This window comes from Lithobates pipiens, unplaced genomic scaffold, assembly GCF_037356315.1.
Source record: "Lithobates pipiens isolate NorthernLeopardFrog02 unplaced genomic scaffold, aLitPip1_a1.2 Scaffold_16, whole genome shotgun sequence".
NCBI classification, from domain to species: Eukaryota; Metazoa; Chordata; class Amphibia; order Anura; family Ranidae; genus Lithobates; species Lithobates pipiens.
Genome location: NW_027507748.1, coordinates 307,523,219 through 307,548,534, shown reverse-complemented (window position 1 = coordinate 307,548,534; position 25,316 = coordinate 307,523,219). Strand labels below are relative to the sequence as shown.

General features: G+C 41.3%; 1 protein-coding gene across 2 annotated transcripts in view; it reads left to right on the top strand.

The window, feature by feature from the left end:
- DENND2C (DENN domain containing 2C) overlaps positions 1–11,959 on the top strand; it is a 61,326-nt gene extending 49,367 nt beyond the window's left edge. For both annotated transcript variants that reach the window (XM_077481593.1, XM_077481592.1), the window contains exons 18-19: positions 3,935–4,021; positions 6,746–11,959. In XM_077481593.1, coding sequence (XP_077337719.1) covers positions 3,935–4,021; positions 6,746–6,777 — 119 coding nt within the window. In that variant the 3' untranslated portion in view covers positions 6,778–11,959. The remainder of the gene's footprint in view (positions 1–3,934; positions 4,022–6,745) is intronic.
- The last annotated feature ends 13,357 nt before the right edge of the window (positions 11,960–25,316 follow it).

The window sequence follows — 25,316 nt, the reverse complement described above, 5'->3', positions numbered from 1 at the left end:
CATCACTTCCTCTCCTGTAATGTAAACACAGGAGAGGAAGTGATGTATTCTCTCCTCCGTGTCGGTATTTTTCGTTCCGACACGGAGGAGAGCGGATCAGTGAGTTGCACCAACACATCCCACACACAGTAGAACATGCCAGGCACACTCACACCCCCCCTTTACCCCCCGATCACCCCCCCAATTACCCCTGCCCCCCAGTCACAGTGACACCAATGTCATTTTTTTTTTTTTTTTTTTTTTTTTTTTGCATTGGTGTCATTTGTGACTGTAATAACTGTTAGGGCAGTTAGGGTTAGCCCCCTTTAGTTCTAATGTACCCCCCTAACCCCCCCAATAAAGGTTTAACCCCGTGATCACCCCCCGTCGCCAGTGTCACTAAGGCTGGGTTCACATTGCAGCGGTTTATGAGAACGAATGTGATTCGCACCGCACTGCAGTGCAAATCACATCCGATCTCTGTGCGATTCGAGTTCAGCCATTCGCCGCACCCGCCGCACCCGCCACACCCGCCGCACCCGCCGCAAATTCGCACGGGACCCTTTTTTTGGCCCGCAGCAGAATCGGATCGCATGGGTGTTCACACCATGCGATCCGAGTTTGCAGATCGCACTGCGATATGCGAACTGATCTGGGGGTGTCAGTAACATTTCACTGACACTCCCAGCAGTTCGCATAGGGCAGTGTGAACTGCCGCCGGGAGGCATGCGATGCGGGAACCCGCCGCGGATTCGCGGCGTTTCCGCATCGCTCCAGTGTGAACCCAGCCTAATAAGCGATCATTTTTCTGATCGCCGTATTAGTGTCACAGGTGACGCTAGTTAGGCAGGTAGGTATTTAGGTTCGCCGCAGCTTTTTATAGCGCTAGGGACCCCCATATACTACCGCATAAAGCCCCCTGATTGCCCCCTAGTTAACCCTTTCACCAGTGATCACCATATAACTGTTACAGGTGACGCTGGTTGGTTAGTTATTTTTTTATAGTTTCAGGGCACCCGCCATTTATTACCTAATAAAGGTTTAACCCCCTGATCACCCGGCAGGTGTCATTTGTGACTAATAACTGTTAGGGCAGTTAGGGTTAGCCCCCTTTAGTTCTAAGGTACCCCCCTAACCCCCCCAATAAAGGTTTAACCCCGTGATCACCCCCCGTCGCCAGTGTCACTAAGGCTGGGTTCACATTGCAGCGGTTTATGAGAACGGATGTGATTCGCACCGCACTGCAGTGCAAATCACATCCGATCTCTGTGCGATTCGAGTTCAGCTATACAGATAGTATGGCTGAATTCGTGTCGCACCCGCCGCACCCGCCGCAAACTCGCACGGGACCCTTTTTTTGGTCCGCAGCAGAATCGGATCGCATGGGTGTTCACACCATGCGATCCAAGTTTGCAGATCGCACTGCGATATGCGAACTGATCTGGGGGTGTCATTAACATTTCACTGACACTCCCAGCAGTTCGCATAGGGCAGTGTGAACTGCCGCCGGGAGGCATGCGATGCGGGAACCCGCCGCGCATTCGTGGCGTTCCCGCATCGCTCCAGTGTGAACCCAGCCTAATAAGCGATCGTTTTTCTGATCGCTGTATTAGTGTCACAGGTGACGCTAGTTAGGCAGGTAGGTATTTAGGTTCGCCGCAGCTTTTTATAGCGCCAGGGACCCCCATATACTACCGCATAAAGCCCCCTGATTGCCCCCTAGTTAACCCTTTCACCAGTGATCACCATATAACTGTTACAGGTGACGCTGGTTGGTTAGTTATTTTTTTATAGTTTCAGGGCACCCGCCATTTATTACCTAGTCTCACTAGTGTACCCCTAAATTTAGGGGTGTCTACTTTCTAAAATGGGGTCATTTGGGGGGGGGGGGGGGGGTTGTGCCATCTTGGCATTTTATGGCCTTCAAAACTGTAACGCCCTTAGAAAGCCTGAAGGCGGTGCTTGGTTTTTGGGGCCCCGTACGCGGCTAGGCTCCCAAAAAGTCCCACATATGTGGTATCCCCGTACTCAGGAGAAGCAGCAGAATTTATTTTGGGGTGTCATTTCACATATGCCCATGGCATGCGTGAGCAATATATCATTTAGTGACAACTTTGTGAAAAAAAAAAAAAGTTTGTAATTTTCCCGCAACTTGTGGCAAAATATAAAATATTCCATGGACTCAACATGCCTCTCAGCAAATAGCTTGGGGTGTCTACTTTCTAAAATGGGGTCATTTGTGGGGGTTTTGTGCCATCTTGGCATTTTATGGCCTTCAAAACTGTAATAGGTAGTGAGAAGTGAACTCAAAAAATTACGCCCTTAGAAAGCCTGAAGGCGGTGCTTGGTTTTCGGGGCCCCGTACGCGGCTAGGCTCCCAAAAAGTCCCACATATGTGGTATCCCCGTACTCAGGAGAAGCAGCAGAATTTATTTTGGGGTGTCATTTCACATATGCCCATGGCATGCATGAGCAATATATCATTTAGTGACAACTTTGTGAAAAAAAAAAAAAAAAAAAAAAAGTTTGTAATTTTCCCGCAACTTGTGGCAAAATATAAAATATTCCATGGACTCAACATGCCTCTCAGCAAATAGCTTGGGGTGTCTACTTTCTAAAATGGGGTCATTTGTGGGGGTTTTGTGCCATCTTGGCATTTTATGGCCTTCAAAACTGTAATAGGTAGTGAGGCGTGAAATCAAAAATTTACGCCCTTAGAAAGCCTGAAGGCGGTGCTTGGTTTTCGGGGCCCTGTACGCGGCTAGGCTCCCAAAAAGTCCCACATATGTGGTATCCCCGTACTCAGGAGAAGCAGCAGAATTTATTTTGGGGTGTCATTTCACATACGCCCATAGCATGTGTGAGCAATATATCATTTAGTGACAACTTTGTGTAAAAAAAAAAAAAAAATTTTTTTTTTGTCATTATTCAATCGCTTGAGGCAAAAAAATAAAATATTCAATGGGCTCAACATGCCTCTTATCAATTTCCTTAGGGGGTCTACTTTCCAAAATGGGGTCATTTGGGGGGGTTTTGTACTGCCCTGTCATTTTAGCACCTCAAGAAATGAGATAGACAGTCGTAAACTAAAAGCTGCGTAAATTCCAGAAAACGTACCTTAGTTTGTAGATGTGACAACTTTTGCGCAAACCAATAAATATACAATTATTGACTTTTTTTTTACCAAAGACATGTGGCTGAATACATTTTGGCCTAAATGTATGACTAAAATTGAGTTTATTGGATTTTTCTAATAACAAAAAGTAGAAAATATCATTTTTTTTCAAAATTTGCGGTCTTTTTACGTTTATATCGCAAAAAATAAAAATCGCAGAGGCAATCAAATACCATCAAAAGAAAGCTCTATTTGTGGGAAGAAAAGGACGCAAATTTTGTTTGGGTACAACATTGCATGACCGCGCAATTACCAGTTAAAGCAGCGCAGTGCCAAAGTGTAAAAAGACCTCTGGTCATTTACCAGCAAAATGGTCCGGTCTGAAAGTGGTTAAAAACGACTGTGTAAGCATGTGCTAACAGAGTTCACTTTATGATCACCATATGTTCCTCACTTACGTGTGAATTAATTTCTACATCCTAACTCTTGCAATTTTATGCAAATCCTGTATTTTTTATTTGAGTGGTAAGAAGTAGTATGAGTAACACTGGGCAGATGAAGATTATTTTCCTGTTTTTTACCATTACAAAAAAAACTCTTTGAAACAAAATTTTAACCTCTAGTCTTGCCTAGGTCCAAAACATGAACAGGTTTATTCCTTCTTCACCCCCACAGCCTTTGGCAAAGGAATGGATTTAGGGGCATAGGTTCTTTCAGGAGTTTACTCAATAGAGTTCTCTACATATTTGTAAAAGTTTTAAGAACCGGTAACTTTCTATATAATAATGTCGAAGTATATGAATTTATGTTTATTAGTTCTTTTATGTGCTTCCAATTTAGGACTTTTTGAGGTACGAGCCCTCGAATATCTGAAGACGCTTCCTGAGGCAGAGCCCAGTGGAGTCAACAAATTTCTGAAAGGCTTAAGTAAGTTTGATTTAAAGGAAAATGTTATTTGCTCAATCAGTTTTATTTTACTGTATTGTTACAATAAACATTTAAAACAGGGTGCTACCTTGATTTTGGGTGTGCATGATGGGGTTTCTAAAAACAGAGCAGAGCAGTAGCTCCGCACATGTTGTAGACAGGAGAGGTGTGTCCTTCCTCTGAGTCATTCAGCATGTGTGTGCGCAACCGAAGATCCTGATATTCTGGTCTGTATTCTCAGCGGAGCAGTATACCACCAATATACAACCCTGGAATATCCGATTCACACGCACCACCTACTAACTTAATATATAATATTTACCCGACTAAACAAAATAAAAAATAATGATTTTTAATCCTAAATATAGTGCATAAAACGTATGCATCAACTCTGTTCTCTCCCCTTAAAGGGGTTATAAAGGCAGAATATTTTTTTTATTCTAATGCATTCTATGCATTAGTATTTAAAGCCTTCTGTGTGCAGCAGCCCCCCTAACACTTATCTGAGCCCCCTCTCTGTCCAGCGATGTCCATGAGTGTCTCAGCTGTCTGAAATTCTCCCTCCTGATTGGCTGAGACACAGCAGCTGCGCCATTGGCTGCCCTTGCTGTCAATAGAAAACAGCTAGCCAATCAGAGAGGAGAGGGGGCCGGGTTGGGGCTCCATGTCTGAATGGACATAGGGAGCTGTGACTGAGCTTGGGTGCCCCCGTAGCAAGATGCTTGCTTTGGGGGCACTGAACAGGAGGGAGGGGCTGGGAGCGCACAGAAGAGGGACCTGAGAAGAGGAGGATCTGAGCTGCTCTGTGCAAATCCACTGCAACAGAGAAGGTAAGTACAACATGTTTGTTATTTTTATGGGGAAAAAACAGACTTTACAATCCCTTTAAATACCACAAGTGATCTTTTATTTTAAAGAGTTGTGTGCCTTTTGGCAAACATAAGTGGAAAATAAGGTAAACTTACGCACTACTCAGTGTGTGGATTACAATAATAAAAATTAAAATTAACAAAGTGTGGCGCAATAGTGAATATAAAGCTGCCAAACTCACTAACACCAATATCAATAAACAGTTTGTAAGATGGAGCAGCGCTAAATCAAAATACATATATCTACATATCAAATAACATATATTCAAATATCATAAGAAGATGAAAAGGGTATTTTTGAAACTAGTGAAAAAATATATATGTATTTCAAAACATATATATAGATATGTCCAGTGCAAAAAATATGAAGATCACAAAATAGTGACGTAAAGTCCTTTTTCTAAGGTAAGTTGTGAATGAACAGCAAATAAATCCCAGTGTCGATGATAATAAAGTAGTGCTGAATCCCAAAAGAGCACAAATCATTCAAGTGCAATGGCCGCTAACCTCAAATACAAAGACAATGCGCATCAGACTGCCCAGACAATCTCCCTGAGGTATCTTTCATGAATGGTCATTGTGCATGCAATAAGAGAGACATCTCCTCATGGTGTAGTATACAATGAAACTGTATATAAAACAAACTTACATTTAAAATTGCGAATAACTACAGCCAAGTGGGGTCACACAACAACAGAACGCTGAAAAGAGAAACTTCTGGTTTTGGCCGTAACTGGACGTGACGTCACCCGACTCGTCTGGTTAGTTTTGGGAGGAGCCGGGTGACGTCACTTCCCTATCACTGGCTGATTGAAATCCTTGATTTATTTTATTTAAAAAAATGCTCTGCTAATATTCGCAGCCCATAGTAATGAGGTGTGGCAGGTCACATGACCTTACATTTCTGCCTTAAGTCACGTGGCCTGAAGTCCTGTGAAACCATCTTGCTACAGCTTTTGCTCCCTTTCTCAGCTAATGCTTTTTAATTAATACTGTACTGTTTTATTTAAAAGCGTTGTAAAGACAGAAGGTTTTTTATCTTAAGGCCCCTTTCACATTGATGCACTTTGCAGGCGCTAAAGTACTAAAAATAGCACCTGAAAAGCGACCTGAAAGAGCCGCTCGGTCAAAAAAGTCCTGCAAGCCGCATCTTTGGAGCGCTGTAGGAGCGGTGTATTTACTGCTCCTAAAGCGCCCTTTCCCATTGAAAACAATGGGGCAGTGCTCCAAACCCGCCTGCAAAGAGCTGCTGCAGCGGCACTTTGAGGGCGTTTTTAACCCTTTTTCGGGGTTAAAACTGCCCCGCTAGCGGTTGATCAGTGCCGCTAAAATGATGGTGCGCTGAGCGCCCCAGTGTGAAAGTAGCCTTATGCATTAAGATAAAAAATATTTTGTGTGTAGCAGCCACTCCAGCACCCCATAATTACTTAACTGAGACCCATCTCTCTCTAGCCATGTCCACGTATATGTCTAAGCCATCCGGGACACTCCTCCTGATTGGCTGAGACAGAGCAGCGGCGCCATTGGCTGTCAATCAAAGCCAGTCAGCCAATCAGAGGAGGGAGGGGATGGGACCAGGTCAGGGCTCCATGTCTAAATGGACACACAGAGCTGTGACTTGGCTCCAGTGCCCCCATAGGAATCTGCTGGCTATGAGGGCACTCGATAGGAGGGAGGGGCCAGGAGCAGCAAAGAGGGACCGGAGGAGGATCCAGGCTGCTCTGTGCAAAACATACTGCACAGAGGAGGAAAATATAAAATGTTTGTTTGTTTGTTTTTTATTTAAATCGTGCTTTACAATAACTTTAAGCAGTTTGACAAGCAAAGACAATAACTTTTGTGCTTTTACTTGCAGGTAATAAAATTAAGTTTCTTCAAAAGAAATAAACATTTTTGAAAAATCAAATATATACATGATCTGCTGATCGACTACAGCATTGTGGTTGCTGAGTCACTTCACCGAGGTTAAAGCTTCATACCGATATGGAAAATGAGGATACAGATTTTTCTTTTCTACGTTGCCTTAACCAAAGTCCTAGAGGAGAAATGTGGACAATGAGTTCAGTACTGCAGCCAGACCTTGTTCGATGGATTATTAATGAAAACAGATGGACGCCAGTAAAATATTCCATATGCCAAAACTGAAAAAAGATTTATGGAAACATTTTAGGTATTGATTCCCAAAATTTCTTCAAATGGAATGACTTTTTCAGATAATGAAGACTATGGCGTTTTCCTCTTCCACAATAAACGGCGGTGCTGTGTAGAGATATTGGCTTTGCGGTTATGGATGTGTTTTGTATTTGTCCATAAATACAAACATATGACAAATATGTTTATGGCATTAAAGAATTCTGAGTTTGCCACAAACATTGAACATTTAATGAACATTTACAGAGGTATAAACAATTATCTACCAATGTCTCAACATTACTGTTGACTGGATGTAACATTTTAATAAGTATACAGATTTTAATAATGAAAAGGATCCATTGAAGGCATCGAGAAAGCTTTCCTTCACTAATGTACATGTAAATACAGGATGTGACTGACTTTGATGGGAAGAAAAAAAAAACAAATGTTTGTATACTGTATATTGTATTGTTATCTGATCCCATAGAAGATATACACATCATCTATTTTGCACTGGGAATTCAAGATGCCATACAGGTGTTTTGCTCACCTTTACATTTATATCTTCCCATTTGCACATTATTCACTGTGAATTGTACTATAATCTACACTACTCTGTAAAAAAAGTAATGTGTTGCTATGATATTTTGGGGCAGTGCTCTTTAGACTCATTATATGTATTTACAAAGCACAGGTATCATGAGCCTTTAAAAGTTACTGTAAAAGATAGCTCTTTTAGAAATGCACTTTATTTAGTCCTTTTAAAAATTAGAAATGTAAGTGCCTTTCCCGAATGCCAATTTTGCTTCTGAACTCACTTAGAGCACAAAAATAATTTTTGAGTTTTATTGCCAGATCTTTAACCCCTTGACCAGGGTACTTGTGGTCAGGGAGGTTGTGGTCAAAACGAGTAAGCCCTTTCCTATTTTTTTCCCTCGGGTAGTTGCAAAGTTTTTATGCACAGGATAGCAGTCCAAGTCTCATTTTGTCCTCCCCCCTGTTTATAAGGGACATCACTGTTTTTTTCAGGTCATCATTGTCAAATGTCAGTCTTCACCAGCTGGGAGTCAATGCTTTAGAATTCAAGCACCTTCACTGTGCCTGCAGTTGTTAATAACTGCCTGGACACACTAGGGGGACAGTGCATGTTATTATGCAAATTTATGTACAGGTTTATGAGCTACGTTTTTACTTTAATTATTCAAACTGTGTGATAGAGCAAATATGCTTTCGTGTAGACCTATGTTCCTTTGCCTCAAGGTTCAACTCACCAGGTTTCAGATCTGCTGATATTGAACTTTAAGTCCCTATTGACATATGTGCAATTTAATATGCATTGCCCAACAATGTATGACAAGAGATTTTCTATTTTTTTCTATGAGGCCTGTTCACATCTGCGTGTTGCGCTGCCTGCATTGGGGAAAATATCACAGGTGCTTTTTTAGGTACATGAATGCTTGTTTTTTGGCCCCATAGACTTCAATGGCAACACACAAAAACCAGAAGATAAAAAGTGTGTATAATTCCACGTACACACGATCGAATTGTTCAGCGTACTTAGTCCACCGAAGCGCATTTCACCGGACAATCCGATCATGTGTGGGCTTCAGCGGACTTTCTCAGCGTAAAGTCCGGTGGACTTAGAAAGTAGCTTTGCAGTCCAATCTTTCAGCCTTGCAGTCCAATCTTTCAGCCGGACTTGGGGTTTCAGCGGACAATATGTTCGTGAGTATGCTAGTCCGACGGACTAAGAATGACGCATGCTCAGAAGCAAGTACGAGAAGGAAGCTATTGGCTACTGGCTATTGAACTTCCTTTTTCTAGTCCCGTCGTACGTGTTGTACATAATCACGCTAGCAAACGCCGGACTTTCTGTGTGTCCATGTGTGGCCAAGTCCGTTCGGTAGAAAGTCCGCCGGACTATCCGCCGGATTGTTTTCCGGACTAAGTACGCTGGACAATTCGATCGTGTGTATGCGGCATAAGAGAGCTCTGAGTAACAGGACTGAACAGATTGATGTCTATATTGGGTGGAAATATTCAAAAGATGAAAGGTCTTCATACACTTAGGGCAGAACTCAAAGAGGAGAGCAATCTCTAGTAACAAAATAAACAGAAAAGGCTGCCTCCAAGTGCAGAAATAAAAAATGTTAATATCCCAAAGGGATTAAAAACACTTACAAAATAGATGATGAAAGGAGCGGATTATGTGTGAAGTAGGGAAGGTGATCCAGCATCATGATGGTCTCAGTATGTATCATAAATTCCCAGAGATGTCACTGTTCAGCAGCAGAAAGTCCCAGAGGAGCCAGCAGATGACCTCACTTCCGGTTTGTGGTTAAGGCTGCTTGTTGGTCCCCCTCCCCGCTGATGTCACTTCTGGGATTCGCGTTCCACGCTGATCCTGACAGTGCAGCTGCTCCACCAGTGCCTCTAGAGCTGCAGCCTCCACCTGCTGGCTCCTCTGGGACTTTCTGCTGCTGCACAGTGACATCTCTGGGAATTTATGATAAATACTGGGACCATCTTGATGACGGATGCCACTTTCCCTGCTTCATACATGATGCCCTCCTTTCATAATCTATTTTGTAAGTGTTTTTAATCCCTTTGGGATATTAAATGTTTTTATTTCTGCACTTAGATGTGCCTTTTCCTTATTTTTTTTTTAAAACAAATGATAAATTGCAAAGAATGCATGGAAATGACACCTAGCCTTATGGATTAAATTATCCATATGTTTCTATGGAGGATCCACTAAAGGGCAGGACACATAGCAATTTTTGTCAGGATTGTTCTGTTTTGTGTGTAGCCCAGCATTACCTATTTTTTTACTCTATTTGAATAAACAAATAGCAAAATACAATTCTATAAATATATTGTTGACCAGCTAGTATTGTTATCTGATAATGGCACAAACTCTGTTATATGGAATAGGCCACTACTGAAATTTTGTTAGTGAGATATTGTAATATAAGGCTGTCTCACTGTACCTTTTGGTGTTTGTTTATTAGACCTATATCTGATCATCAAATTTATTTTGCACCATTGGCTTTTAAAATGTTCTGCTTTACTCAGTTCTTTTGTGCACCATGTCAACTGGACAATCATGGTTACCATAGTCTATCCTAAATTAGCTTTGTCTAGGGTATCCTACCTCATACTCAACTGCGATGGTCAATCAAAATGTAAGGGTGTTTTGATATATATATAATATATAATATGTTGAACCTACAGATAGATGAGTTATTTTTCCACTTCCTGCAGTAGGGTGCCAATGTTGTTTGTTGTGCAGTGAAATCGCACAACAGCAGTGTAACCTTGTGGACAAGGTAGTCTTATGCTGCATACACATGATTGGAATTCCAGCCAGAAAAAGACAGATGAGAGCTTTTCATCGGAAAATGCGACAGTGTGTATGCTCCATCGGAATTTAGCTGTCCGAATTCCCGCCAGCCAAAAATGGATATCATGTTCTCAATTTTCCCACCGGAAAAACTTTCTATCGGTAATTCCGATCGTGTGTACGTGGCATCAGAAAGACATACATTTAAATAGACTTTAAGTAAAAGAGACAAACCTATTAAAGCCTAAATCCAGTTAACACCATTATCAGCACCTCTGTTAATGGCTGATCCCAAGCCCTGTACCTGCCACTTTTGTTGGAAAGCTTGGCTGTTCATGGAAGTGGAAATATAATGAATCTACTGGCAGAATCAGTGTGTAAAAAACAGTTGTATAGGGGACTGAATAGCTGTGTTAATGCTCTTGACAGACTGCACCATATATCATTTTTGATTTTGATTTTGTCTATAGTTCTACTATAAAGAAACAAAAACAAATATAATATAAAATCTGTGTAACTAATCAGGGTAATAAATGCTTAAAGTGGAACTTTACCTATACCAACTTTCTAAAAAATAATGTTCTTTAGCAAGGAACATACATTTCCACATTAACTATGCTAACAAAATAAGTGTGTGCTTGTAAATTTTCTTTTAGTGTACTTTAAACTGATGATTTTGCCTATGAACTTGTCGGAGGTTGTCATTTTGCTGAAGTCCAGAGCCTATGAGCAGCAGTACATTTTTAGGCTGTCAGCAAATTGGCCTCTAATGGCTCTGATTTTCAGCACAATGACAAATGTGGAGAGCAACTGAGCATGTGCAGAACAGAATGAGGCCGCGTATTACTGGATTTTAAACAGTAGAGGCACTTATTTTTTTAACATTTTACCTAGCTATACCTGCAAAAGGGGCCAGCCTGGAGTGATCTATTAACCTTAATTTTCTGACTAAAGTTTCACTTTAAGTATATTGAAAACATGATTGTAAAAATAAAGTAACAATGTATATTTATTAAAAATACTGCATACATCATACTTTAGTGGATTGAGCACATTAAGTATACATATTATGGAATTTAGGGTGCAGTTTGTTGTGCACTAGAGTGTGGCTGCATTTGATGGACAAAAGATGAGCTTAATATAATTTATCTTTGTGGTGACTTAAAGAGTCCTTACTTGCTATTTACATGTTTCTCAATGATGGCACCCAGAGTCTGCTTGTATACTTCAGTTGTGTTTACAGCTTAATAGAAAAGCATACACAGAAGTAAACTGTCAGCAGATTCATTTTAGCATGTGTTCACTGTAGATCCAAAGCAATCACACACTGATGTATCAGGAAGAAATGTGGAATGCCCATTTTACATATTCTAATCCAGCAGGATCTTCCAAGCTGGTTAATGAAGTACTACTGTTTAGGCTCTGGGAAGAACATCATGTGATGTCTTCAAAGGGTATTTTGTGTTATAATAGATACTTTCTAATGTGATTTAGTGTACATTTGTAAATGATGTAAATATATTTTTATACTGTTATTCTTTTGTAAACTTGTAGATTTTCAAAAGTCATTAAAGGTTAACATATTACATATATTCCCTTTTGGCATTTTGCTTTTTAATAAAAGGCTGCTGATCAACGACCAAATCTGAAAGTAAAGCAGAACCATAAGCAAACAGCAATATATAGAATATAATGTATGTATGTTTGTGTGTGTGTGTGTGTGTGTGTGTGTGTGTGTATGTATGTATGTATGTATGTATGTATGTATATATATATATATATATATATATATATATATATATATATATATATATATATATATATATATAAATAATATACACATACACACACATGCACGGTACCTTACAAAAGTAAATACACGCCTCACATTTTTGTAAATATTTCATTATACCTTTTCATGTGACAACACTGAAGAAATTACACTTTGCTACAATGCAAGGTAGTGAGTGAACAACATGTATAACAGTGTCAATTTGCTGTCCCCTTATAATAACTCAACACACAGCCATTAATGTCTAAATCACTGACAACAAAAGTGAGTACACCCCTAAGTAAAAATGTCCAAATTGCGCCCAAAGTGTCAATATTTTGTGTGGTCACCATTATTTCCCAGAACTGCCTTAACCCTCATGGGCATGGAGTTCACCAGAGCTTCCCGGGTTGCCACTGGAGTCCTCTTCCACTCCTGCATGACGACATCACAGAGTTAGTGGATGTTGGAGACCTTGAGCTCCTCCACTTTCCATTTGAGGATGCCCCACAGATGCCCAATAGGGTTTAGGTCTGTAGACATGCTTGGCCAGTCCATCACCTTTTACCTTCTGCTTCTTTATCAAGGCAGTGGTCGTCTTGGAGTTGTGTTTGTTGTCGTTACCATGTTGGAATACTGCCCTGCGGCCCAGTCTCCGAAGGGAGGGGGATCATGCTCTGTTTCAGTATGTCACAGTACATGTTGGCATTCATGGTTCCCTCAATGAACTGTAGCTTCCCAGTGCTGGCAAGGTACTTATGCAGCTCCAGACCATGACATGCCCACCACCATGCTTGACTGTAGACAAGACATGCTTGTCTTTGTACTCCACATCTGGTTGCCATCACACACATAAGACATCATCTGAACCAAGTAAGTGTATCTTGATCTCATCAGACCACAGAACATGGTTCCAGTAATCCATGTCCTTAGTCTGTTTATAACCCAAATTAGTGGATATTATTTGGTCTTTGTGAAAGTTAGCGAGTCGACAAGCTGTGGTGCAAATCATAAAAAAATGATCACACGTGATGTAGCGGTGGCCTCATTTCTTGTGACCCAAACAAGCCAGGAAAGTACAAATACCCCCCAAATTACCGTATATACTCGAGTATAAGCCGAGATTTTCAGCCTCTTTTTTGAGGCTGAAAGTGCCCCCCTCGGCTTATACTCGAGTCACCGCTGTCTGACTGCCCGAACAGCGTGTCGAGCAGACAGACAGCGGCCATTCTACCTTTCAAAAGCCGCGCCTCCGCCTCCGCCTGTGATAGGCGGAACACTCAATTTCCCAGCAGTCAGTGTTCCGCCTATCACGGACATCGGCTCATCCTCGGATGAGCCGATGTCCGTGATAGGCGGAACACTGACTGCTGGGAAATTGAGTGTTCCGCCTATCACAGGCGGAGGCGCGGCTTTTGAACAGGGGAATGGCCGCCAGGGCCCTGACGAAGAGCGGCGATCCTGGCATGGGACGACACGGAGGCTCGGGACGGGACGACACGGAGGCTCGGGACGGGACGACACGGAGGCTCGGGACGGGACGACACGGAGGCTCGGGACGGGACGACACGGAGGCTCGGGACGGGACCGGACGGACACAGGTAGGCTGGACACACAAGGCTGCACGGACACACACACACACACACACACACACACACACACACAGGGATGGATGGACACACACACACACACAGGGATGGATGGATGGATGGACACACACACACACACACACACACACAGGGATGGATGGATGGATGGACGCACACACACACAGGGATGGATGGATGGACACACACACAGGGATGGATGGATGGACACACACACAGGGATGGATGGATGGACACACACACAGGGATGGACGGACACACAGGGATGGACGGACACACACAGGGATGGACAGGCATATCTCACCCTCGGCTTATACACGAGTCAATAGGTTTCCCAGTTTTTTGGGGGTAAATTGGGGGCCTCGGCTTATACTCGGGTCGGCCTATACTCGAGTATATACGGTACCCCTTTTTTGAAAGTAGACATTCCAAGGTATTTAGTAAGATGGATGGGGAGGTTTTGATGTTGTAATTTTTTCCCACAATTCTTTGCAAAATTAAGATTTTTGCCCCCACAAAATTGTCATTGTAATAGGTTATTTCTCTTACATGGCAGTGTATACCCCAAATGATGCCCCAAAATACATTCTGCTACTCCTCCTGAGTGTTACAATATGACACGCGTGGGATTTTTTCACAGCCTGGCCACTTAGAGAGGCCCAACAGGCAGGAAGCACCATCGTGTGTTCTAGGAGCATAAATGACACATCTAACTTGTTGGCTACCTATTGCACTTTTGAAGGCCCTGGAGCACCAGGACAATGACACATGACACTGATGTGGCACCGATGACAGATGGCACTGATGACACGTGACACTGATGGCACTAATACATGGCCCTAATGACAGATGGCACTAATATGTGGCACCAATGACAGATGGCACTAATACATGGCACTGATGACAGATGCCACTAATACGTCCAATCAGCTGTCTTGGCCATATGCCCAGACTTTGCACTCAGTGTTGAACAGGAATAGAAAATATCTAACATGATCTGAACTTTCTAAGGAATATATAAAGCTGAAGGCAGCAGATATAGATGTAAAACTTATGTAGGGAGATTGGTTTTATCCCTGTGTATCATCTGAGACTGTTCACTTCTTTGGGTATATGTGTGTGGCAAGTCCTAACAGTGAACTTCTCTTATTTGATCCCTTTGGAGCAGCCATTGATTGAAAAATCACAACTGTCTTGTGTCTTCTGCAGACTTCCTGCATTATCAAAATGAATCCCTCCAGTTCTTATCTTGGACTATAGAATAATAATATGTTATGGAGCTCTAAAAGTAAGAGTTGTTGAGTAGTTTAGCAAAAGACACTGAGCATACCTGCCAACACCACACAAAAATATTGTGTGTTGTCAGTCCACAACAGGGCTTAATATCTAAGGTATTTTTCTGTACTTGCACGGATAAAACATGACAAAATATTAAAGGGGTTGTAAAGGTAAATATTTTTTCACCTTAATGCATTCTATGCATTAAGGTGAAAAAACATCTGACAGTGCCGGCGCCCCGGGCCCACCGTTTTACTTACCTCACCCCTCGAAAATCCCGCGCTCGCCCCCGCCGTCCTTCCTCGCCACTCAGCCTGGCCGCTGATTGGCTGGAGTGGATGGATGGAAAGCAGCGCAGCCATTGGCTCGCGCTGCTGTCAATCACATCCACTGACGTGGAGCTCTGGGGGGCGGGGCCGTGTGATACAGCGAGCAGCTATAGCCGCCGGCTGTATCACGGGAGCGAGCCTGCAGGTGCTTCTCACCATGCGAGGGAGCTCGCATGAACATGAGAAGGACCTGCGGGAGGAAGCCGAGACAGCCGCCGAGGGACCCCAGAAGAGCAGTTTCAGGGCCACTCTGTGCAAAATGAGCCTCACAGTGGAGGTAAGTATAACATGTTTGTTATTTTTTTTTAAATAAAAATTTTACTTTACAATCCCTTTAAACCGTAAATGTACCCATAACAATTCCATATTATAATTATGCTACCAAAATTAGTGTGTGCTATAAATTGCCTCCAGCATTGCTCCTGTTTTCCTTGCTGGAGGCTGCTGTTTTTTTTGAAGCCCAAAGCAGTCACTTCCTTATTGGAAACTTCCCCCCTCTTCTTAGTCTCAAAAACTATAAATCACTTCTTTAATTAAAATATGTACATTTCCAGCCTTGATTGTATGTCTTGGTGAAGTTAAAAAGGAAGGCCGACAGCAGCTTTACAATGCTGAAGTTCATAGGCTGCCGATGAGACAGAACGGAGGGAGACTCAAGGGGATAAGATTAGATACTGTCCTTGTAACTTTAAATTGGTTGTAAACCCTTACATCTACACAGTGAAGTGACTGGCCCCATGCAATACACAGAGCTGAAACAAGTCATCCTACATATAGTGTACCTGTCTATCTGCAGTCTTTCTACACCTGTTCAAAGTCCAGAATTTATAAAGCTTGTCTGAGCTGTCAGAAAAAAAGGGGCGGAGAGCTGAAGTCACACTCTGCAGAGAACAGTGAGGAAAGCTCTGAGAGCTTATTGGAGGGGAGGGGCACACCCATCTGCACACAGCACACAGGAACAGAGATGGGGCGAAATGACACTTAGTGCTGTTAACCACTTGAAGACTATTTCTGACACTTGTTGCTTACAAGTTAAACTCTGTATTTTTTGCTACAATCATTATATATATATATATATATATATATATATATATATATATATATATATATATATATGTGTGTGTGTGTGTTTGTGTGTGTTTTCTAGCAGAGACCATAGAAAAGACCATAGAGAATAAAATGGCGGTCATTGCAATAATTTGTCGCACTGTATTTGCGCAGTGGTCTTTCAAACGCCATTTTTAGGGAAAATGAATAATAATAAAAAAAAGAAACAGAAAATATATCCCAATAGTGTGTACTTGTCTTGCCATGATTTTTCGGCAAGACAAGTAAACACTATAGAGGAATATGCTTTGCTCATATTTCATGACTGAGGTTTACAACCACTTTAACTCTTTTGAGCCTTCCATGCAGCAGAGTCTGTCTTGCCACCTCTCCTGCTTTTTTTTTGTTCTCCCTCATTAAGCTGTGTTTCCTCAGCACAGTCTGTGCCATTCCTGTTGATTTCTTCCCCCCTTCAGCAACAGTAATCTCAAAGCCCAACTCGGGGCAACTGCTTATTTTTGTCCATGGGAGAGGAGAAAGGATATTTACTTGCTTAATACTCAGATCTCTCCAGCACAAGACCAGTTCAGCAACCCAATGCAACAACAGTCTTGAATTGTGGATTGTTCCTGACTTCATCAAGCCCAGAGCAGGCTCCATAGATCAGGAACAGTCCATAACTAGACCGTGGGTGAGTGCCATTTTCCAGTGGAATACAGGATCAGGTGAGTATAAGCTTTCTCCTCATCCCTAGACAAAACGAGCAGTTGACCCATGCAGTGCAGGCACCGCCCACTGCATGTGAAAACTTTTTTTTTTGCCTGGAGTTGGGCCTTAATGCTGTCAGCTGACCAGCCTCTAGTTACTCTGATTTTAGGCAAAGTACCTGAGAATAGAGAGCAACTGAGCATGTGCAGAGCAGGGCGAGACACCGTTTTACTGGATTTTAATACAGAATATACACTTATTTTTAACGTTTTACATAGCTATACCTGCAAAAGGGGCCAGCCTGAAGTGGTCTATAAGTACTTGGCATTAGCTAGAGATTATCCCAGGAGGAATCACTTTCATGTAAATGGCAAGCTAGATGTATAGCCAGATGGCCAGCTTCATGTATTGCAGGAATTAATGTATTGTAATATGCAAACTATAAATTCCTACAAACATTTGCTAGAAATATAAAGGGGTATATATCCGTGTACAAATTAGAATATTTAGTGTTGACATGGTCATACCCCGCTTGGACCCCATATGCTATATAAGTGTAAGCTATAAGTGTAACCTTTGATGCAAGTGGCCAGCTTGAACATGTAATATATGTGAACCAAGAGTTCTTATTTTATTGGCAATGTTTAGAAATACTGTATGTGAGGGTGTAAAGCAGCAATCAGAGGGTTTATGTAGAATTAATAATACTTTATTACCAGAGGTATCAAGCCTGAAAATCCAGAATAATATTATCATGATGTAGAGTGTCGTGGAATCTTACTTAAGCCCCATACACACTATCAGATTTTCTGCTGAGTTTTTCCTTCAGATTTACCAAAACCATATAATATGAGGACAAACCTTAGGAGTTTCAATGTGTATGCAATCAGGCAGGCCCTTCTACTACATGGTTTTGGTAAATCTGAAGGAAAATCTCAGCAGATAATCTGATAGTGTGTATGGGGCTTTATGAGTAAACTCTCCCTTTACCCTTTGGCTGTTCTTCCAGAATTCTTGAGCACTCTACTTTGGGCTTATACTCCTTAAGTAAAATGCATGCAAAATGCTTTATGTATATTGGGGGTTATTTACTAAAGGAAAATCCACTTTGCACTGCACTTGGAAATAAAGTCGCTGGGGGACATGCACGGAAAATAAAAAAAACAGCATTTTAGCTTGCACATGACTGGATGATAAAATCAGCAGAGCTTCCCCTCATTTCAGATCTTACCCCTTAGATTTAGGGCGACTGCACTTCCAAGTGCACTTGCAGTGCAAAGTGGCTTTTCCTTTCGTAAATAACCCCCATTGTGTTTTTTGTTGCCCAGTAGCGCAAACACGGCCTTTCCAATACTACATGCAATTGCAAGGCTGACAGTTATAAGCATGACTCAGTCAGGCAGAGGCATGATGGGACTAGGGTTGCCACCTTTTCTTCAAGTCAAACCCAAACACTTTAGTGGCACTCAGCAATCTTTTTTATAGTATAAACCAGGGGTAGGGAACCTCGGTTCTCCAGCTGTTTTGAAACTACAAGTCCCATGAGACATTGCAAGACCTTACTATACATATATTTTGAAATTAAATAACATTTCTAATCAAATGAAGGTAATCACAAAAGTGTCCCTTTACATCAGAGTCCACAGAGTTCCCCTTTTACATCTGAACTCACGGAATTCCCTTACACTTTAAGGGGGTGGACTCTGCAGACTCGGATGTAAGGGAGGACTCTGGGGACTCTAACATAAGGGATGCTCTGGGAACCCTAATCTAAGGGGGAACATTGAGAACTCTGATGTACAAAGAAGACTCTGATGTAAGGGGGAACACTGTGGCCTCTGGTGTAAAGGCAAACTCTGATGTAAGGGGTGCTCTGAGAACCTTTATATACTGTAATGTGCTCACTCAGAAGAAGCAGAGAGAAGGAGAGAGACTTCAGTCACAGGCAGGGATGAATGGCGAGCTCAATCACCCCTTCGCAGTCAGCACCTCTCATCCAGATGTAGCTGAGGCTGCTGGACTTCAAATTTCTGGTTCCCACTTTCCCCACTTCAATCCCCACAGCGCCAGGGATTGAAGAGTTGGGCGCACTCACAGAGGGGTAGGGGTGGGAGGAAGAGGAGCAGATCAAGGCCTCTCTCCTCTCCTGTCTGCGTGGGGGAGGGGTAATTGTTAGTGCTGGCTTTTGGGAAGTGTAAAAGAGAGTGAAACAGATACTCTTGGCTTACACAACTGCAGCCAGCAACCCTGCTGGGATGCCATAGTCTGGTCTGAATAATGTGTCCGTATTTCAGAAGGTCTGAAACCGGAACACATGATTCCAAACCTGAGCTGTCTAGGTGAATCCCAGATAGGTGGCAACCCTAGATGGGACTTGTAGTTCTGCAACAGCTGGAGGACCGCCAGTTTGAGACCCCTGCACTAGGACCTCAAAAGGGGGAAGGAGGGGGAGGAGGGCAGAAGGACTGGAATTGGCAATTCCTGACTGCTTCTAATTAAGTGTGCAGAAACCATGCAAGAAGTGGCACTTAAAAAAAAGTTTTTAAAAGTTTCAGAAACACTAAAAGAGAGCATGCACAGTTTATCCATGTGATTCACCTGCTTAGAGAAAATTTCCAAAGCATCTTTTCAACCTTTGTTGTGAACAGATCTGAAAATTCCCATGACGCACAACAATTGTCCACACTTTATTTTATTATCAAGTTATCTATAATTATTATACAGTGTTCTTTTTTAATTACCAGTGCTGCAAATTATTACTCTGCATATTTGGCTCTCTGAAATGCTATCAAAGAGAAATGCTGTACTGTGAGTGGATAAGTGGGATAAGCTCAGACTTGCATTGTATATGTGCCGCGCTGCCTGCCCTAAATGAATGTTACTGTCTTGTTGCCGTACAGTAGAACAAACAATGGTCCTGGTTAAAGGAGAACAGCATGTTTACTTTTGAAATACGTTTTCAATTTTCTGAAAATTTACTTTGCAAAGATTGCTTGAGCATTTCCTCTTTCACGAGGCTAAGTGAAAATCCACTAAGCTAAGTGAAAATCCACTAAGCTAAGTGAAAATCCACTAAGCTAAGTGAAAATCCACTAAGCTAAGTGAAAATCCACTTTACAAAGAAAAAATTCACTCGCCGAACTGAATAAGGTGATGGGTCATGCTGACTTCAATTATCTAAAAACGTGCAAATAGACATTATCTTTGCACATGATTGGGTATTCTTTGCAAAGTGAATGTTCACTTTGTTTAATCTCATTTACTAGAATAAGTGGAAAATCACTTTAAAATGCGAAAATTCACTTTGAAAGTGAACACCCTCTACTCATTTACTAAATTAACACCAGTGATTAGGGATTGGCGAACGGTTCGGCCTGAGCATGAGTTTGGGCTGAACGTTGGCTATTCGCCCGTTCGACGAACACCCAAATTTTCGGGGCGTTCATCTATTTGTTCAGCCTCCCGAATGACCACAATGCACTGCGCTGCCGCACAGTGCACTGTAATCCCTGATTGGCTGAAGCAATGAAAGCTTTGCCCAATCAGGGCACAGAGCACTGTCAGAGCTATGATTAGAAGCTATCATGATAAATCTATTATGGCTCATTGCTCTTAGTCCTGCCCCACACTATAAAACTATTCTTTCAATAGCGGCCATTTGTAGTGTGATATCAGTGTGGAGAGATAGAACAGGGCCCTAAATGAATGATACTGTCTTGTTGCCGTACAGTAGAACAAACAATGGTCCTGGTTAAAGGAGAACAGCATGTTTACTTTTGAAATACGTTTTCAATTTTCTGAAAATTTACTTTGCAAAGATTGCTTGAGCATTTCCTCTTTCACGAGGCTAAGTGAAAATCCACTAAGCTAAGTGAAAATCCACTAAGCTAAGTGAAAATCCACTAAGCTAAGTGAAAATCCACTTTACAAAGAAAAAATTCACTCGCCGAACTGAATAAGGTGATGGGTCATGCTGACTTCAATTATCTAAAAACGTGCAAATAGACATTATCTTTGCACATGATTGGGTATTCTTTGCAAAGTGAATGTTCACTTTGTTTAATCTCATTTACTAGAATAAGTGGAAAATCACTTTAAAATGTGAAAATTCACTTTGAAAGTGAACACCCTCTACTCATTTACTAAATTAACACCAGTGATTATGGATTGGCGAACGGTTCGGCCTGAGCATGAGTTTGGGCTGAACGTTGGCTATTCGCCCGTTCGACGAACACCCAAATTTTCGGGGCGTTCATCTATTTGTTCAGCCTCCCGAATGACCACAATGCACTGCGCTGCCGCACAGTGCACTGTAATCCCTGATTGGCTGAAGCAATGAAAGCTTTGCCCAATCAGGGCACAGAGCACTGTCAGAGCTATGATTAGAAGCTATCATGATGACTCTATTATGGCTCATTGCTCTTAGTCCTGCCCCACACTATAAAACTATTCTTTCAATAGCGGCCATTTGTAGTGTGATATCAGTGTGGAGAGATAGAACAGGGCTCTGTTCAGAGCTATTAGACAGTGTGCTATAGTGATTCTATTGTCAGTGTAGAATATGAGTTTAGTGTGAATCTAGGGATAGTTCAGTCAGTGTGAGTGTGATCACCATTCATCTTTGCATTAGTGTGAACCTAATGATAGTTTAGTCAGTGTGAATGTAGTGAGTGATCATTCATTTTTACTTTAGTGTCGCTTTAGTGTGAATCTAGTGATAGTTCAGTCAGTGTGAGTGTAGTGACCATTCATTTTTAGACTACACATTTAACCCAGTATATTTCAGTGCGTTACTGCAAGTTTAACACCGTATATGTCAGTGCATTATGTGCCATTTAATGCAGTATATTTCTGTGCGTTAGTGCACATTCAGCGCAGTATATTTCAGTGAGTTACTGCAAGTTTAACACTGTATATATTTCAGTGTGTTACATGGAATTTAGTGCAGTATATTTATGAGCATTAGTGTACATTTAACGCAGTATATTTTAGTGTGTTACTGTAAGTTTAACGCTGTATATTTCAATGCGTAATGTGCCATTTAACGCTGTATATTTCAATGCAGAACGTGCCATTTATCTCAGTATATTTCAGTGTGTTAGTGCACGTTTAACGCAGTATATTTCAGTGTGTTATGTGCCATTTAACGCCATATATATATTTCAGTGTGTTACGTGCCATTTAACGCAATTTTTTTTAGTGCGTTACTGCAAGTTTAACACTGTATATTTCAGTTTGTTAAGTGCCATTTAACACAGTATATGTCAGTGCCTTACTGCAAGTTTAACGCTGTATATTTCAGTGCATTACGTGACATTTAACGCAGTATATTTCAGTGCAATCCTGCTGTTTAATGTCATATTTCAGTGTGTTACGTGTTATCTAACGCAGCATATTCCTGTGCATTGGTGCACGTTTAACGCAGTATATGTAGTGCATTATGTGCTGTTTAATGCTGAATATTTCAGTGCATTATGTGCCATTTAATGTCATATATTTCAGTGCGTTACGTGCCGTTTAAGTATATTTCTGTGCATTACTGCAAGTTTAACACTGTATATTTCAGTGCGTTACTACAAATTTAATGCCGCATATTGCAGTGCGCTACGCGCTGTTTAACGCAGTATATTTCTGGGCACTATTGCAGGTTTAACACTGTATATTTCAGTGTGTTACATGCTGTTTAACACAGTATGTTTCAGTGCATTACTGCAAGTTTAGTTCTGTATATTTCAGTGCGTTACGTGCCATTTAACACAGTATATTTCTGTGCATTAGTATGCATTTAACACAGTATATTTCAGTGCATTACTGCAAGTTTAATGCCGTATATTTTAGTGTGTTATGTGCTGTTTAACTCCGTATATTTCAGTGCACTACTGCATGTTTAACATATAACATATATTTAATGTATATTTCAGTGCATTAGTACAAGTTAACTGCAGTATATTTCTGTGCGTTACTGCACGTTTAACACAGTATTTTGCAGTGCTTGGGAAAATTTTACTGCAGTATATTATAGTGCAGTCCTCAAAAATTACACTCAACTGCTCGCATTTTGCGAGTGGATTTTGAGGGCTGGCGAGCTATGGCTGCCTGGGAGCGGGGGGGGGGCGAGCACCACCAGCAGGCGGGTTGTATAGGAGCTGTTCTCCCAGTGATCAGAGGGGATCACATACAGCCCCTCTTTTTGGTCCGGGCACTTTGATAGCCAGATCACCCATCCAATCCTGGATAACCCATTCACCCATATATATTTCAAATTGTTATTAGCGCTGCACCATCACTTTTACTCTTTGCAATTTTCATTTGCGGTACTGGCAGCCCCACCTCCATTTTTTTTTGTTGCAGATTCCATCTTTTGTTATTCTGAAGAAATCCATTTAATTTTTTAATACGTTTTGTGTTATGCGGATTCACGCTATGTGCATTTTTTATTCCTTTTTGGCCTTATACGTTTGAATCCATGAGACGTTTTATATATCTTGGAGCCTCTTTTCTTGTCGATCGGTGGTCCTTGTGAGAAGATTTTTTTTACCCAATTCTTCCAACGTCTATATCCATCTGGACCTTATTATCTTTGGTGAAGAATCACGGACAAGTCTGATTCATAGGGCGTATGTCCTACTGAATCCACTTTTTCCGGTAAGCCTCAGTGTTATTGGTGGCAGTGCTCCATCTCCCCCCCTTTTCATGCGCATTTAGTGGTGGCTTGATAATTACCATTTGGGGCGTCAAGATACATATGTTTTGAACATTTCCATTTTCATCAAACCCTTTTTTCCTACTCAGTGGACTCTTTCTTTGTTCATTCATTTTTTCTATTATTGCTTTTGAGTTTATAATGAGTTGTTCACTGTATTTTATGTGTATATTGGTTTAATCACCTGAGATCACTGCATTTATATGTATGGTATACATTGGTTTAATCACCTGATATCGCTGCATTTTATATGCATGTTATACATCGGTTTAATCACCTGTTATCATTATTTCTATATTGCACATGTATACTGTTTGATATCTTCACAATTTTTCTAATGTTGATATATTTTACATGTGCATTAGGTAATCTATGCACTTTAGACTACCCATTTAAATGTTAAATTGTCACTAGCGCTGCACCATCACTTTCCCATTTTACTTTATGCAATTGTCATTTGCGGTGCTGGCAGCTTCCCCCCCTTCTTTGGACAGCGCGCTATTTAGCACAGTTTTTCCAACAGGTTCTCGCTGATTGTTGTGTTTCCATTAGAACAAATGGTGCCAGCATATCAGTTCCCCGCAGAATCAGGATATTAGATCAGACTGATATCAAGTCAAATTAAGGCACTTACACCAATTTCACTTGGAATAACATTCAATACTTTTTTTTAACAAATACATGGCTGCAATAATCTGGTGCTTTTCTATATTTTGCCAGAGTTCAGTTTTATCTAACATATGGAATAATTCTCTCTGCTCTTTTGCCTGCCAAAAGAAGCTTGCAAGGCGTATTCACCAATAGAAGCTTGCAATAAAAAGTATAAATAGCTCTTTTTATACATCCAGTTCAATACAACTTTGGAAATATAACCTCTTACCCTTTTCTGCATTTCAAAGTTGTTATAAAGGCTCCAGTCAGCTTATGTGACCATTAATGGCCCTGCAATATATAGATGAAATCCCTGAACAGTATCTTCCTTAGCAGGATTCTGTACTCTATATCCATGTGTTCAGAAAAAAAATTACTCTATTAAGATCTTCTATAAAAATTGTACAAAAGTAAATTTCTTTCCACTCCTTGTTCATGAGTTGGCACTGCAGCTGGTGACAACATTGTTGGCACCCAGAAACTGGGGAATTTCAGCCAAGTTTGCCACTATGACTACATTCCAATGTGACTGTGCAAAGGTCAATGTTCTGCAGATCCTACTGTGCAGAACAACAACTACTGACCTTGCAAAGACAGCACAGTTTATCCATGCAACAGCTGTTCTGTTCCCTTTCCACAAAATGGAATTCAACCCTCTACATTCTCCAGCAACAAAGAAAAGGAAAGTTCATGGTAAAATTCTCTTGTCAGGATCAGACAAGCATTTTCTTGTAGTTCCAAAGAGTTGTCTTCTGGTCCATATCCTTTCCATTGAACCTATAATTGTAATTTGTTCTTACAAATTCTGGAGTCAAGAATTTCTCAAAAATTGGCTTAGTCTTGTACATCAATAGAT